We start from the raw sequence: 15,742 nt of genomic DNA, 5'->3' as shown, positions 1-15,742 counted from the left end.
AATTCCCTGTTGCAAAATGCACCTAAAAGTCTGGGAGTTTTGAACACTGGTCAGGGATGATGGGATTTTTATTCCAGCAAAAGTGGAGATCCAAGTTTGAGAACCCCTGTTAGACTGTGAAGCCACAGCCCATCTTAAAACTCAGTATTTTCCTATGCAGGGTAACTCTCAGAAGAACAGCAGCATCAGTTACTTGCAAAATCAAAGCCAGTTAGGAATTTGCATCATCTCAGCAAGGGGGAACCCAAAAGAAGTTAAAAATCATTTTATTATTAAACACCAAAAAATAAAAGTTTCACAGTTAAAATTGTCCCAGGGAAGACAGTAGCTTGCAGTGTGTCATACCCTGAGTGCCCAAATATCTCCACATCCACAAAGTGTAGAAGAGAGTTCTCATATCCTTGTGCCCATAGCTAAGGCAACCCTTAGGAATGTTCGACCAGCACAGGGACAGATTTGCAGCATATGCACCTGGCCAGTCTGGAAAGTGAGGCCTACACAGTTAAGCAAAGAAGGTCAGACAATTTCCCAAGATCCGCAGTGAGAGTGCCAGGCCGCTACCTGGATCAGAACTGTCCAGTTTTGTGTAGAATCCAGGAGAGTTAGGATCTCCAGTAGCTGCTACCCAAGAGAAAGTGACGAGTGCACATGGAACTGCTGTGGAAAGCTTAGTCCTGGCTTTGGGGCCACCCTGAAGCTTCTTCCAGTCTAACAGGAATATATGTGGTCAGACTGCGGCTGGCTCACCTCTTGGCCCTGCAGGAAGTGACCTACACAGCCACCAAGAGGTCTTGCAAATGGCCAGGATTCTGTACTGTCAACACAGAAGACAGATGCAAGCTTTCCAGTTACAGTTCCCAGATGCCGCTGCGATTTGCAGCAGCCCGAAGTTCAAAATGGTGTCATTCACCACATTCTAGGAAGTGGCTCAAAAAAGAACTTGTCCTTCCAATTCGACAGGGACAGAAACATATTAGTCAGAGCTGCTTTGGTTCAGTCCAACACCTCAAGAACAGTCTTCTGGAGAGCAATGGAGAACATCTCTTCCCAGGGCACACGCAGCCATTCTACCAGATCAGCCAGCAAGTCTGGACATTCTGTTCGCAAATGCCAAGTGCTCTCCACCTTCAGGACCTGCAGAGGAAGAAGGCACAGTTCAGATGATCAGGGAATGGGCATACCCAGCAGTAAGCCCCTGGACTGAATTCTGCTTGCTAGGTCTGAGTTACACCTCTTGACCAAGCAGAATTGCCCTTCCTTACTCAGACCAGAGATGGTCACCTGCTTTTGCAAGGAACCAGTAGATTTAGCTACGAGCAAGAGAGCAGTCCTGCAATAATGCTCACCTTTCCAAAGGAAGCATTTACCCCCTTCCATACAAGCATTTTAGTATCCCGGAAAGAAGTGCTCATGCTGTGACCTGTACCTCATCGTAAAGTTGCAGCTTCATGTCACAAGGGGAGAAACGGTAAAGTATAACACCACAGATGCTGCTGATTGGTTCACTCCCTTTCAGCCGGGAGCACTTCTTTGCCTGCTTCTCAGCGCCAGTGTCTGAGGCAGCAGAGGGTGGGATGTTTTGCCACTGGTGATCTTCTTCCACTAGGAAGATATGTTTATGGGTGCTGAGCACAGTCACAGGAAAGGCAGAAGCCCCTGGGGAAAAAGAGGTTGGACAGTTGGCTTATGCAACAGAATTATATCAAGCCACACAATGGTCTTGTTGAGGTTGAAAATGACTCCAGGAACAGCACATCCATACCTTGAATGAGGTATGCCAACAGGTAGAAGAAGGGTCTGGCCAAGCCACGTGCAGCTTCTTTTGCTAGGTCCTTTTCAATCAATGGCCTACAACACAGACACAACATGACTGAGGCAAGTCCTCCACCAAATTCACTTTCCGTTGTTGCTCCTATCCTAGCCAACCACTATTCCTCGCCTGCATAACTTACAACTTCCCACTTTGTGTCCTTGTCACGACAGCACCACCTGTAGGCTAAAACCTCATTTACACTGTACTATGGCAATAGGCATCTTACCACAATGGATGCTGCGGATTCATTTCCTCCACAGTAACGTCTGGGATTTTCCTCCTGATTTTGGCCGGCAATTCCTCTTTGAGATCTGGAGAGGATATTGAGGGAAGTTATGATGCAATTGTGATACTTGGGCGGTTTCAAGGTAAATTTCCAGGTAAAAGGTCTAAGCCAGCAAGGGCCAATTCTCAAGACTAAATTTTGCTGCGTCAGAGAAGAGAGCCCTCCTTCACATAGGGCTTGGATGGGTGGGTGGGAAACCAAAGCTCCCACAGCAGCAAGCAGGGAGGAGTCAAGTAGCTAGAGTTGGCTCTCTAAGACCATCTGAGCAAAGGCTACAAGGCAGTTAAGCCAAACCAAAAATAAGAGGAATTCTATTGTACCACACTGCATTAGCCTCTAGTCAACAGGCTTAGCAGAACTGCACTGACCACAGCACATGTTTGGGATTGTCACACAAGCCACCATTATTCTGGTTACTTTTCTTCCCTGTCAGCACAGAGGCAAGATCAGGGAAGCTTGCACAAATGCACACACAGCCCCATACACCCTCTTACATGTCAGGCACTGGAGAAATCTTCTGCAGTGACTCTGGTTGCGAAGCAGCAGGTTATAGGAGGCACAGGGATTCACAAACTCCATATGCAAGCTTTGATGGCACAGCCCCACCTCCAGGCAAGACAGGTCAGACAGGCAGTGACTGTCCCCCTTCTTCAGCCAAGCAGACGGCTGTCCCCTGGTGCAGAAGAACCAAATGTGTCAAGTCAGTGCAAGGTAGGGCCCACCTTACCCAGCAAGGTCAAGGAGGGTTGTTTTTTTGGCAGAGACGAACACCAAGAAGGGATAAGAGTTTTCTCAGTCAGGAGCACAGAGCTCAGGAGAGGAGCACATGTTTTGTGTGAACGAATATCCCAGGTTAAATCCCAGGAATCTCTAGCTAAAGGTTTTCAGGAAGCAGGTGATGGGGGAAGCCCTCTGCCGGGGACCTCAAACACCTATTTACTAGTTAGGGTAGTAGACAATGCCGGGTAACATAGGTTGAAGGCGTTATATGATTTTAATAGAGGTCTTTCTTTATTCGAGAAGGTTCTCTTTGCTCTAGCCATATCAAGTGGATGTCAAGACAGGAAACAGAACACAAATGAGAACTGCTCCAAGAATAGCCCTTCTCACCTAATCCGTCTTGTAATCTCCAGCACGTGGAAGTGGGTGTCTGAAGCCACCAGGAGGGCCAAGAATTCCCCAGGTCGGCCATTCTTCACAACAGCCACCTAGAACAAAAATGGCAGAAGGCAGGGTCTTATGAGCCTCAGGAAAAAACACCAACATACATGACTGTCAATGCCTAAGTTAAATCCAGATGTGTTCCCACCCACCTTAAATGGTCAGTATTGTGGAGAGCTGCCTTTCTTACCTTCAGAAAGCACTTGAACTCCTCTGCCCTGTCAAAGACCTCCATGTCCAAATAAAGCTTGAGCCGATGATCCACAGAGGAGAAGTCCTGCATGTCCATAGTACTGTGGGTGGCTGAGGGGGCAACAGAGTTTTTAAAAAGAAGAAAAAGTGGGGTTGAGCAGTCAACGGCAGCATTTTAACTTTGCAACCAGGTAGTCATGGGTGCCTGTATCAAACTAGAGCTATTACTGCATCCAGACTGGGTTTATTTCAGTTACAAGATCATACCTGAATTGGTCACAGAGTTTAGAATCCATCAAAATAGAGATTGTTAGGCCCACCTCTTTTGAAGGCAAGCCTCCCTCTGCTAGAGTATGCTTATCATCTGACTAGGTCCCAAGCTAGATAGATCCATGGAAATGTGGACCACATTCCGAAGGTTGCTAATGGGCTTCAAAGTACCAGATCTATGCAGAATTCCCCTTCTGTGCCATGTAGCTTTCCCAGAATATATGTCCACTCACCCAGATAATATTATGGGTGATAATATATATGAGCAGAAGGCAAAGCTAATTGTGAATAATGTGGTAACGGAAGAGATAGCTATAGAGAAAGGAACACGACAGGGATGTCCTATCTCCCCTCTACTTTTCATACTGGTCCTGGAGGTTTTGTTAAATATGATTAGAAAGGACCAGTTGGTTAAAGGAATTCAGCTCGGAGTGAAAGAGTATAAACTGAGGGCATTTGCAGATGACCTAGTTTTGACTTTACAGCAGCCAAACACCAGTACAAAAAGAGTTTTAGAACTGATTGAGATATTTGGTCAAGTTGCAGGATTTAAATTGAATAAACAAAAAACTAAAGTGTTGGAGAAAAACCTAACAAATGAGGAAAAAGAGATATTTCAGAATGAAACAGGTTTGGAGATAGCAAAAAAAGTGAAGTACTTGGGGGTGAACCTGACAGCGAAAAATGTGAACTTATTTAAAGACAATTACGATAAATGTTGGACAGAAGTTAAGAAAGATCTAGACATATGGTCAAGGCTGAAACTCTCCTTGTTAGGCAGAATTGCTGTTATCAAAATGAATGTATTGCCTAGAATGTTATTCCTGTTTCAGACATTACAAATAATAGACAAGATGGACTGTTTCAAGAGGTGGCAGAAAGACATATCGAAATTTGTTTGGCAGGGCAAAAAGCCAAGAATAAAATTTAAGACATTAACAGATGCAAAAGATAGAGGAGGTTTTGCCCTGCCGGACTTAAGACTTTACTATGAATCAGCAGCGTTTTGCTGGTTGAAAGACTGGCTGCTCCTCGAGAATACAGACATTTTGGATCTTGAAGGGTTTGATAACAGATTTGGTTGGCATGCATATATATGGTATGACAAGGTAAAAGTGCACAAAGGCTTTAAGAACCATATGGTAAGGAAAGCTCTGTATAATGTCTGGATAAGGTATAAAGATTTGCTTGAAAGCAGAACCCCTAGGTGGCTGTCACCAATGGAGGCAAAAGAGGTGAAAAAATTGAATATGGAGTCTAATTGGCCTAAATATTTTGAAATGATAGAACAAGATGGTGAAAAAGTAAAATTGCAGAGTTTCGAGAAATTGAAGTTTAAGGTGAGAGATTGGCTACACTATCGACAGATAAATGAAGTATTCAAACAGGACAGAAAGAAAGGCTTCCAAGTGGAGAAGTCAAAACTAGAAACAGAACTGTTAGAACCCAATACTAAAAACTTGTCAAGAATGTACAACTTGCTGTTGAAATGGAATACTCAAGATGAAATGGTGAAATCTAGTATGATTAAATGGGCACAGGATATAGGGCATGACATTGAGCTTGCTGACTGGGAGCAGTTATGCACCACGGGTGTTAAATTTACGGCATGTAATGCCTTAAGAGAAAACATTATGAAAATGATCTACAGGTGGTACATGACTCCGGCTAAGTTAGCAAAGATTTATCATTTGCCCAATAACAAGTGTTGGAAGTGTAATGAAACGGAGGGAACCTTCTATCACCTTTGGTGGACCTGCCCGAGGATTAAGGCTTTCAGGGAAATGATCTATAATGAAATTAAAAAAGTTCTGAAGAGAACTTTTAATAAAAAGCCAGAAGCCTTTCTCCTGGGTATGGTGGGCCAAATGGTGCCAAAGAAGGATAGGACATTTTTTATGTATGCCACAACAGCAGCAAGAATTCTTCTAGCAAAGTATTGGAAGACACAAGATCTACCCACGTTGGAAGAATGGCAGACGAAGGTGATTGACTATATGGGACTGGCGGAGATGACTGGCAGAATCCGAGACCGGGGGAAAGAGGCGGTGGATGAAGACTGGAACAAATTTAAAGTTTACCTTAAAAACTGTTGTAATTTGGAAAATTAGAGGATCAGGGCTATAAGAGATAAAGAACTACAGTTGTTTTAATATCTTATGGAAGTTAAATTTACGAAACAGAAATAAGTTTAATACGAAAGGGTTGCTGAAAAATCTTGAAACAAGAATGCAGAAAAGGGGTGGTACGGGGAAGTCGTTTTTGTGTTTAATTATGTTTTTGCTTTGTTTTCTTTTTTACTTATGGAAAATTAATAAAAAAATTATCTAAAATAATAATAATAATATTATGGTCTATGAAACCCAGCTCTAATAGAAGTTGAAGTCGGGAAAAGGCACAGATTAGAACCAGGGTGGGAAACCTGTGCTGTTGGGAACACAACCTCTGACCATTGGCCATACTGAGATATGATATCCAAATATCGAACGGGCTGTCACATGGAAGATGGAGCAAGCTTGTTTTCTCCAGTGCTGGAGGAGATGGATTCAAGTTACAATAAAGGAGATTCTAACTAAAGAAGAACAGTGGAACTAAAGAAGAACTAACTAAACTAACTAAAGAAGACTAACTAAAGAAGAACAGTGGAACAGACTGCTATGAGAGGTGGTGGACTCTCCTTCCTTGGAGGTTTATAAGCAGAGGTTGGATGGCCCTCTGTCAAGGATGCTTTAGTTGAGATTCCTGCATTGCAGGGGGTTGGACTAGATGACCCTAGGGACCCCTTCCAACTCTGACAGGTAACTTCATGGTCACAGATGCTCCTACGCAGAGATGGGAGTAAGCTGGCAACAATGGAGGTTGTTGGTAACACCCCCCCTAAAGAGCTCCATCCCCAGCCACTCCACTTAGGCAGGCCTGAATTAAAGCAATCTGCCTGCTGTCGCCTTACTTTGGCACTACCAATCCAAATGCAGCCACCACCAAACCTTTAGCAGACATTTACACAGACATTAGCAAGTCACCGCCTCTTGGCTGCATTCAAAATTGCAGCTGAAAACGAAACAATTCAAATAAATAGCCACATAGTGCTCTTAACAATCAGCAGATGGAGCTCCTGCTTCACTTCTGCAGGAAAAAAACCACAATTCTATTTATAGGAATACCAGCCTGGGCAGTGGCAGGAGTTAAGGCAGTTTCAAAGATAATAACTAAGGTTAATACTGAGTCTTAGGGCAGAGGATGACATTTCTTTTAGTATACCCCCTCTAACTGTGCAGAATTCAGCGCTCCCCATGACTTTGCAGACCCACCCCTACCAGGTTGCCAGCACTCACGGGGACTCAGATTCCAGTGTTCCTCCTGCTCCATGCTCAGGGAGAGCTGGGGAGGGGTGGGCCCACGGGAAGGGCCATACTGATAGCTCCCCAACAGGCCCCCGCCATTGGTATCCGTTTGGCTGAGGAAGGAGTAGCGGCCCCTGGAGCTCAAGCCACTCTTGCTGCCACTGCCGTCCGCCCCTTCCGAACTGCGGGAGCTGGAATGGGCAGCGCTGCCTTGGTCACTGCTTAGCTCTTGGATCCGGGGACTGGAGCCGGTTCCCGTTTCAGAGGTAGTCTCTTCGCCAGTGTAGAACTTTCCCAACTCGGCCTCCTGCTGGCTTTCCCCAGGAAGCAATGGAGTGCTGGAACGCCCCTCGCAGGGCAAGATGACCACATGGTCGCTGGAGCAGCTGGGGCAGATGGTGGGCTCACTGAGAGCAGTGGCACCTGAAGAGGAAGAAGAAGAACATAGCAGAACCTCGTCTGGCAGCCACAGTCCTAGTTGCAAACTAATCAAGCACCAGGCTCTACTCTTGGGGACCCAAAGTCTAACATGTTAGTCCCTTGCCGTCCTGCCTTCTCCTTAAGGGAGTTTCCATGTATTCATCTCTCATAATCAACCTTGAAAAAATTAAGAAAAGCAAAAGTTGAATACTATGTCAATGCATTCCCCCACCCCAAAGGAATTCATCCAAATAGCTAAGACAATGACTTATGATTAAATAACACAACACTCTCACAAAGATGGAAAGCTAACCAGAAAAAAAAAATCAATATAATTCATAGCATTATAGAGAAATTTAACAGCTGGGCAGCAAAAGTCCTACCATAGAAACATGCAGATGTAGCAGAGGACTAAACAGATCTAGGAAGAAGGCAAAGTAGCTGCAGTAGCCAATTTACTCATTCAAAGGCTCCAAATCCCCTAGACACAGGTTCACAAAGTGATGTGACGACTAAGTCCCAAAGAGAGCCCAGCCTACTAATCCATTTTAGATCTCTCTTCTTCAAGGGAGAACAAATCAGATTATAAGTGGTCAACCACAGTGTTTTCACATTCCAATGAGTGCTTTGAACTTATAGGGCTTTAGTACAACCCAGTAGGTATGACCCCCATTTTGCAAATAGGGATAACCTGTTCATCCCATACCTTGTTCAGAGAAAGCTGAAGTGTCTATAGTGGAGCCTGGATTCTGCCGTCCAAGTGACAAGAATCCAACAAATTCCTGTTTGCATTTTAGACACTGGAGCTTTGAACTTCCCTCGGCCTTCTTCTGGTTTTCCTCCAGGGTGGGTCCCAGCACTCGGAGCAAGTCCTTTAAAAAAAGAAAAAAGCAAGAAGTGGGCAGAACAGCTGCAGAAGAATGCGAGGGCAGCTGAGATACCACTGCCTCCCTTTACACCAGAGTGAATATCACAACTAGTACCTTTCTTAGCCTTGGGCAGAGAGGGTGGGAGGCCAGGAACACCGGAGGAAGCACTGCACTTCTCTCCAAGCTGACTAGCAACTGATTTAGGACAGATAAGGTGAAATACAAAATTTATAGAATTTGTTGCCACAAGATGCGGTGGCTCAGATAACTTTAAAAGGGGATTAGACCTTTCGTCCCTGAATTTGTCCAACTCAAGTGGCTATTAATCTTGGCAGCATTTTGAAACTCAAGGTTTGGAAGCCGTATGTCACAGAATGCCAGTACCTGGGGAGCAGGAAATGATCATCAACTTCCATGCCCTGCATTTGGGTTTCCCACACTCATCTGGTGGCGACTGAGGGAAAGAGAATGGTAGACTAGATGGGACCATTGACCTGTTCAGACAGGGCTGCTCTTGTGTCCTTAGGAGTCAAGCTGGCCCCACCTCAGAGACAACATCCCCCCTCTAAATTTGGGAAGCTAAGGTTCTGCAGGGGCACCCTCCCCTTCCACTCCAATCTGAGCTGTGTACCAAGCACCTCCTCACCTACCTGCACACACCGCTCAGGGTGGTCATCCAACACTACGTATTGGCGCTTCCGGCGGTCCTTGCGGATGTAGCTGAAGTGCAGTGTGAGAACAGGAAACACCCGTTCCAGGTCCTGCCAGGAAGAGGGAGGTTTCTGGTCAGAACAAGCTTCCCCAATGAAAAGAAACCTGCCCTGCTCACACTCTCTTCACAGGCACACTGCAATGGAGACCGCTTTGCCCAGCCCCTTTAATTTGGACCAACCGGCAACTGCAGCCACTTGCTGATCCTAGCACAGGTTGTGTGTCTCTGCATTAGGAGTTCCTCGAAAACCTCTCTGGCAAGGTAACCCAATAATTTGACCCCCCCCCCTGTTCTGTTAGCCATTGGGGTGGGGGAGAGAGACAAGGAAGAGCTACAGAGGACACTGAACTGCTCACCTGCTGCTACTATTTATTTTATTTTATTTTATTTGTATTTTAATCAACTTGTTTTATTATTGGTTGTTAGCCACCCTGAGCCCAGTCTTGGCTGGGGAGGGCAGGGTATAAATAAAAAAATATTATTATTAGTAGTAGTAGTAGTAGTAGTCGTCATGACTATGATCTACCTCCACAATTGGGAGGCAGAAATGCTTCCGAATACCAGTTGATGGAAACCACAGGAGAGGAGAGAGATCTTCTGCTCCTCTTCTGCTCACTAGTTTCCCACAGGCCTCTGGTTGGTCACTGTGAGAACAGGACGCTGAACTACATGGGCCATGGGCCTGAAGCAGCAGGCTGTTCTTATGTTCTGAGATTTCAGCAAACATCGCCCACATATTTCCAAGCTCATCTTCACACCTAGAATGACTAGCAACTTGTTTGCTCCAGATGGGGAGGAGGAAGGTTTATCAAGACCCTGACTTCTGCAACCAATGTCAGACTATGCTTGCATGGCTGAAACCAATTATGGAATGTAAAACAGCTGTAGTGAAGTGAATATAAGGAACCCACTATACCCCAGAATGCCTCCTTTGAAGAAACTGACAGAGCAGACCCCAAATACACAGCGGGGTGGGAGACATGGCTAGAGCCCACCACAAGGCTCTCCTGGATATTTATATCCCAGTGCAATGCTGCTGTGAATAGGGTGGTTTTCTCCTCTCAGTGAGATTAGCTACATATTGGGCAAAAGAGAACTTTCTCCTCCACATACTGTTGAGGTGCCCTCTCTACATACACTACCAGGTACTGGTGCTCCAATTTCTTTTTTTTTTTTTACCCCATTCCCTTGATTTCCCCCTATTGAGGTTTTCTCCGAAGCCTTGACTACAAATTGCAGACCTAGGAAGATAAAGGAAGGGGGGCATAGAATCATAGAATCATAGAATCATAGAGTTGGAAGAGACCACAAGGGCCATCGAGTCCAACCCCCTGCCAAGCAGGAAACACTATCAGAGCACTCCTGACATATGGTTGTCAAGCCTCTGCTTAAAGACCTCCAAAGAAGGAGACTCCACCACACTCCTTGGCAGCAAATTCCACTGTCGAACAGCTCTTACTGTCAGGAAGTTCTTCCTAATGTTTAGGTGGAATCTTCTTTCTTGTAGTTTGGATCCATTGCTCCGTGTCCGCTTCTCCGGAGCAGCAGAAAACAACCTTTCTCCCTCCTCTATGTGACATCCTTTTATATATTTGAACATGGCTATCATATCACCCCTTAACCTCCTCTTCTCCAGGCTAAACATGCCCAGCTCCCTTAGCAGTTCCTCATAAGGCATCGTTTCCAGGCCTTTGACCATTTTGGTTGCCCTCCTCTGGACACGTTCCAGTTTGTCAGTGTCCTTCTTGAATTGTGGTGCCCAGAACTGGACACAGTACTCCAGGTGAGGTCTGACCAGAGCAGAATACAGTGGCACTATTACTTCCCTTGATCTAGATGCTATACTCCTATTGATGCAGCCCAGAATTGCATTGGCTTTTTTAGCTGCCGCGTCACACTGTTGGCTCATGTCAAGTTTGTGGTCAACCAAGACTCCTAGATCCTTTTCACATGTACTGCTCTCAAGCCAGGTGTCACCCATCTTGTATTTGTGCCTCTCATTTTTTTTGCCCAAGTGCAATACTTTACATTTCTCCCTGTTAAAATTCATCTTGTTTATTTTTGCCCAGTTCTCTAATCTGTCAAGGTCGTTTTGAAGTGTGATCCTGTCCTCTGGGGTGTTAGCCACCCCTCCCAGTTTGGTGTCATCTGCAAATTTGATCAGGATGCCCTTGAGTCCATCATCCAAGTCGTTGATAAAGATGTTGAATAAGACCGGGCCCAAGACAGAACCCTGTGGCACCCCACTAGTCACTCTTCTCCAGGATGAAGAGGAACCATTGATGAGCACCCTTAGGGTTCGGTCAGTCAGCCAGTTACAAATCCACTGAGTGGTAGCATAGTCAAGACCGCATTTTACCAGCTTCTTTACAAGAATATCATGGGGCACCTTGTCAAATGCCTTGCTGAAATCAAGGTAGGCTACATCCACTGCGTTCCCTTCATCTACCAGGCTTGTAATTCTGTCAAAAAACGAGATCAGGTTAGTCTGACATGACTTATTTTTCAGAAATCCATGCTGACTATTGGTGATCACAGCATTCCTTTCTAGGTGCTCACAGACTGTTTGCTTAATGATCTGCTCCAGAATCTTCCCTGCTATTGATGTCAGACTGACTGGGCGGTAATTATTTGGGTCCTCTCTTTTCCCCTTTTTGAAAATAGGGACAACATTTGCCCTCCTCCAGTCTGCCGGGACTTCGCCTGTTCTCCAGGAATTCTCAAAGATGACTGCCAGTGGTTCTGAGATCACATCTGCCAGTTCTTTTAATACTCTTGGATGCAGTTCATCTGGCCCTGGAGACATGAATACATCTAAACTAGCCAAATATTCTTGTACTATCTCCTTAGTTATTCTGGGCTGTGTTTCCTTTGCTGAATCATTTGCTCCAAATTCTTCAGGTCGGGCATTGTTTTCTTTATCGGAGAAGACTGAGGCAAAGAAGGCATTGAGTAGTTCAGCCCTTTCTGTGTCCCCTGTTTGCATTTCACCATCTTCTCCTCTGAGTGACCCCATTGTTTCTTTGTTCTTCCTTTTGCTACGAACATACCCATAAAAGCCTTTTTTGTTGCTTTTAACCTCTCTAGCAAGCCTGAGTTCATTCTGTGCTTTAGCTTTTCTGACTTTGTGTCTACACGTGCTGGCTATTTGTTTGAATTCCTCTTTGGTGCTTTCCCCCCTTTTCCATTTTTTGTACACATCCTTTTTTAATCTTAATTCAGTTAAAAGTTCTTTAGATAGCCACCCTGGCTTCTTTAGGCACCTTCCATGTTTCCGTCTCATTGGTATTGCCTGACGTTGTGCTTTTACTATCTCCCTCCTAACAAACTCCCAGCCATCATGAACTCCCTTTCCTTTTAGTATTACTGTCCATGGGATCTCACCCAGCACTTCCCTAAGTTTTATGAAGTCGGCTTTCTTAAAGTCAAGAAATTGAGTCCTAGTATGCTTGGCTGCTCCTTTCCGCTGTATAGTAAACTTCAGAAGAGCATGATCACTCGCGCCTAATGATCCTTCCACTTCTACCCCACTAACCAGGTCATCAACATTGGTTAGGACCAGATCTAAAATGGCTGTTCCTCTTGTTGCTTCTCCCACTTTCTGGACAATGAAGTTGTCTGCAAGGCCAGTGAGGAATCTGTTTGACCTTATGCTCTTGGCTGAGTTTGACATCCAACAAATATCCGGGTAATTGAAGTCCCCCATTACTACTATCTCCCTTCCTTTTGCATGCTTGGCCATCTGTTCCAGGAAGGCATCATCTATGTCCTCCGTTTGGCTTGGGGATCTATAGTAAACTCCCACAATGAGGTCTCTGTTATTCTTCTCTCCCTTAATTTTGACCCAAATGCTCTCACTTTGGCTTTGAGGTTCTAAATCTTGGATCTCTTCACAGGTATACACATCCCTGACATATAACGCCACTCCTCCTCCTTTCTTGTCTGGTCTGTTTCTCCGAAATAGATTGTATCCCCCCATTATTACATTCCAATCGTGGGACTTATCCCACCAGGTTTCAGTGATGCCTATTATGTCATATTTAGTTTGCTGTACCAAGAGCTCAAGCTCATCTTGTTTATTTCCCATGCTTTGCGCATTAGTGTACAGACATTGAAGTCCATTAATCATTCCCCCGTGTCTCCTATTTAAGGATTTTTTCCTCCCACCACTAGGTCCGCGTGCTGTTTGCTCCATTTGGTCTATGACATTTGGATGATCATCTTCATTAATTGATAGACTCCTACCTTCAGGAGCACTGTCTCCCTCCCCCATATTAGTCAGTTTAAAGCCCTCCTGATGAGGTTTCTGAGATTTTTGGCAAAAACATTTCTCCCAACCATTGTGAGGTGCAGCCCATCACTTGCCAGAAGTCCATCTTCAAGAAACTGCAGTCCGTGATCTAAGAATCCAAACCGTTCCTGTTTACACCATTTGCGAAGCCAGCTGTTCACTTCCACTATTTTCCCCTCTCTCCCTGGGCCACGTCGTTCAACTGGGAGGACAGATGAGATGACAATTTGTGCATTTAGTTGCTTCAATTTCCTGCCGAGAGCCTCGTAGTCTCTTTTGATCTTCTGGAGGCTATTGCTTGCAGTGTCATTGGTTCCCACATGAACCAAGAGGAAGGGGTATTTGTCAGTGGGTTTTATGATTCCTTGCAGTCGTTCAGTTACATCTTGGATCTTAGCCCCGGGGAGACAGCACACTTCCCGAGACATCTTGTCAGGCCCACAGATCACTGCTTCTGTTCCCCTCAGTAGGGAATCCCCTATCACCACTACACGCCTCCTCTTGGGTTTGGTCGGGGTTCTTCCGTGAGCTGTCCGTTCCAAGGTCGCCTGCACATTCCCTGAGGACTGACTTTGCTGCTCGTCTTCATATACCTGATCGACTGTAATGAGGGAGAGATCCTCAAATGGAGTCTGCTCTTCGTCTTCCATACTAGGGGAGAGGACCTCAAAGCGATTGTGTATTTCTAAGCAATCAGAGTGAAGCCTGGGCCTCCTACTTCTTTGAGTCACGTTTCTCCATATATCTGGCTCCTGTGTTGGTGAACTAGACTCCTTCTCAGGGGAGTCCCCTGTCTCCTCCTTGGTGGAGACGGTGTGCTCTGTTGCTTCCAAGAAGAGCTCCAGCTCTCTAATTCTTTGGAGCGTAGCTACACGTTCCTCCAGTTGCTGGACTTTGTCTTTTAAGAGGGCAATCAACATACAATTGCTGCAGGTAAAGCTGCCTGCAACCTTTGGCAAGATGGCAAACATTGCGCAGGAATCGCAGGCGACTGCAGCTGTTCCCTCCCCTTCCATCTTGAGATCGTGTCGTTGGGGTTGGCTACAGAAGTCCTCCATCATAAAAAGCTTGAAGACAGGACAAATAACTTCCCCCACACAAAAAAAAACACCTAGATCTCCCCCAACAAACGTTTGAGACTAGCTCCCCTAAATCTAAAAGATGGATCTAACTGCGCGTGCCGTTACACAGGGAAAACAGCTAATCAGCCACAAAGAAACACACAGACACAAGAAAACCCTTTTTGCTCCTTCTTCAACTGATGCCCTGCAAACTCTGATAAGCTCCTCCCACAGCTAATCCCCTGCCTCAACAGAAACCCTGCCCCCTCTGACCTTTACACAGGGAAAACAGCTAATCAGCCACAAAGAAACACACAGACACAAGAAAACCCTTTTTGCTCCTTCTTCAACTGATGCCCTGCAAACTCTGATAAGCTCCTCCCACAGCTAATCCCCTGCCTCAACAGAAACCCTGCCCCCTCTGACCTTTACACAGGGAAAACAGCTAATCAGCCACAAAGAAACACACAGACACAAGAAAACCCTTTTTGCTCCTTCTTCAACTGATGCCCTGCAAACTCAATGCTTTGATTGTTATGCTTCAAGTGTTCTGTGAATCCTGTGAGTCTTTTGTATTTAAATGCTGCTTTTGTGCCTTGACTCAAAATAAATCAAGCTGGTGATGGCAGGAATTATGTGATCTCTCTGACTGTGGAGCATAAGAGCAAAGTTGTAACTGGAGATAGGCTGAGGAATACACATTTGACTGGTGGCCTCATACTGTGGTTATTCCTTATTAGATTCTTTTATCCAGGCTGTTATTGAACTTTTGCTTCACTGAAATCAATGAGCAAATATAGTAATGAATTAATTTAAGTCATATTGATTTCAAAGGGATCTAAGGTCAGATCCAGATCATGCCCTGTTAACAGCTTGCAAAGGAACTCAAGGACAGCTCAGTTGTTGGAATGCCTCCACCCTGTCACTGACTTGGAGGAGGGTTCAAAGTACATACTGGAATTTTAGGTTTGTGCAATTAAAGGAGATTAAAGTGCTCTGTTGCCCTAGCAAAACAAATTTAAAAATGAACTTTTTGCAGTTTGGAAAGTGACAAGAAAAGTGTTGGATGAATTAATGATTAACAGGAAACAAATCAGGACAAATGCTCATTGTCATATAACTGTCCCATAAATGCTCAATAAAGACTGGTCATCATGTAACTTCTGCATAAGCTTTCTATAAGCAAATCAAGATGAATGCTCAGTAAACAGGAAATCTGGAGGAGCCCTTGGTCTCAGATAAGGGAAACCCACTGCCAGCAGAAATCCCTCCTAGGTTATGAAGCTCACTGACAAACCTTGGGCAAAATAGTTTCTCTATTTC

General features: G+C 45.1%; 1 protein-coding gene across 3 annotated transcripts in view; it reads right to left on the bottom strand.

Moving 5' to 3' along the window:
* Positions 1-250: 250 nt before the first annotated feature.
* Positions 251-15,742, bottom strand: part of STK11IP (serine/threonine kinase 11 interacting protein) — a 34,400-nt gene continuing 18,908 nt past the window's right edge. For all 3 annotated transcript variants that reach the window (XM_081171374.1, XM_081171375.1, XM_081171376.1), the window contains exons 16-25: positions 9,006-9,116; positions 8,193-8,358; positions 7,058-7,489; positions 3,451-3,563; positions 3,210-3,307; positions 2,594-2,772; positions 2,040-2,124; positions 1,763-1,848; positions 1,427-1,656; positions 251-1,134 (exon numbers count right to left, since the gene is read on the bottom strand). In XM_081171374.1, coding sequence (XP_081027500.1) covers positions 994-1,134; positions 1,427-1,656; positions 1,763-1,848; positions 2,040-2,124; positions 2,594-2,772; positions 3,210-3,307; positions 3,451-3,563; positions 7,058-7,489; positions 8,193-8,358; positions 9,006-9,116 — 1,641 coding nt within the window. In that variant the 3' untranslated portion in view covers positions 251-993. The remainder of the gene's footprint in view (positions 1,135-1,426; positions 1,657-1,762; positions 1,849-2,039; positions 2,125-2,593; positions 2,773-3,209; positions 3,308-3,450; positions 3,564-7,057; positions 7,490-8,192; positions 8,359-9,005; positions 9,117-15,742) is intronic.

This window comes from Podarcis bocagei (assembly GCF_964188305.1).
Source record: "Podarcis bocagei genome assembly, chromosome: 1".
In the NCBI taxonomy this organism is placed as follows: Eukaryota; Metazoa; Chordata; class Lepidosauria; order Squamata; family Lacertidae; genus Podarcis; species Podarcis bocagei.
Note: the sequence above shows the minus strand (reverse complement) of the source record. Positions and strands in the feature narration are given on the sequence as shown.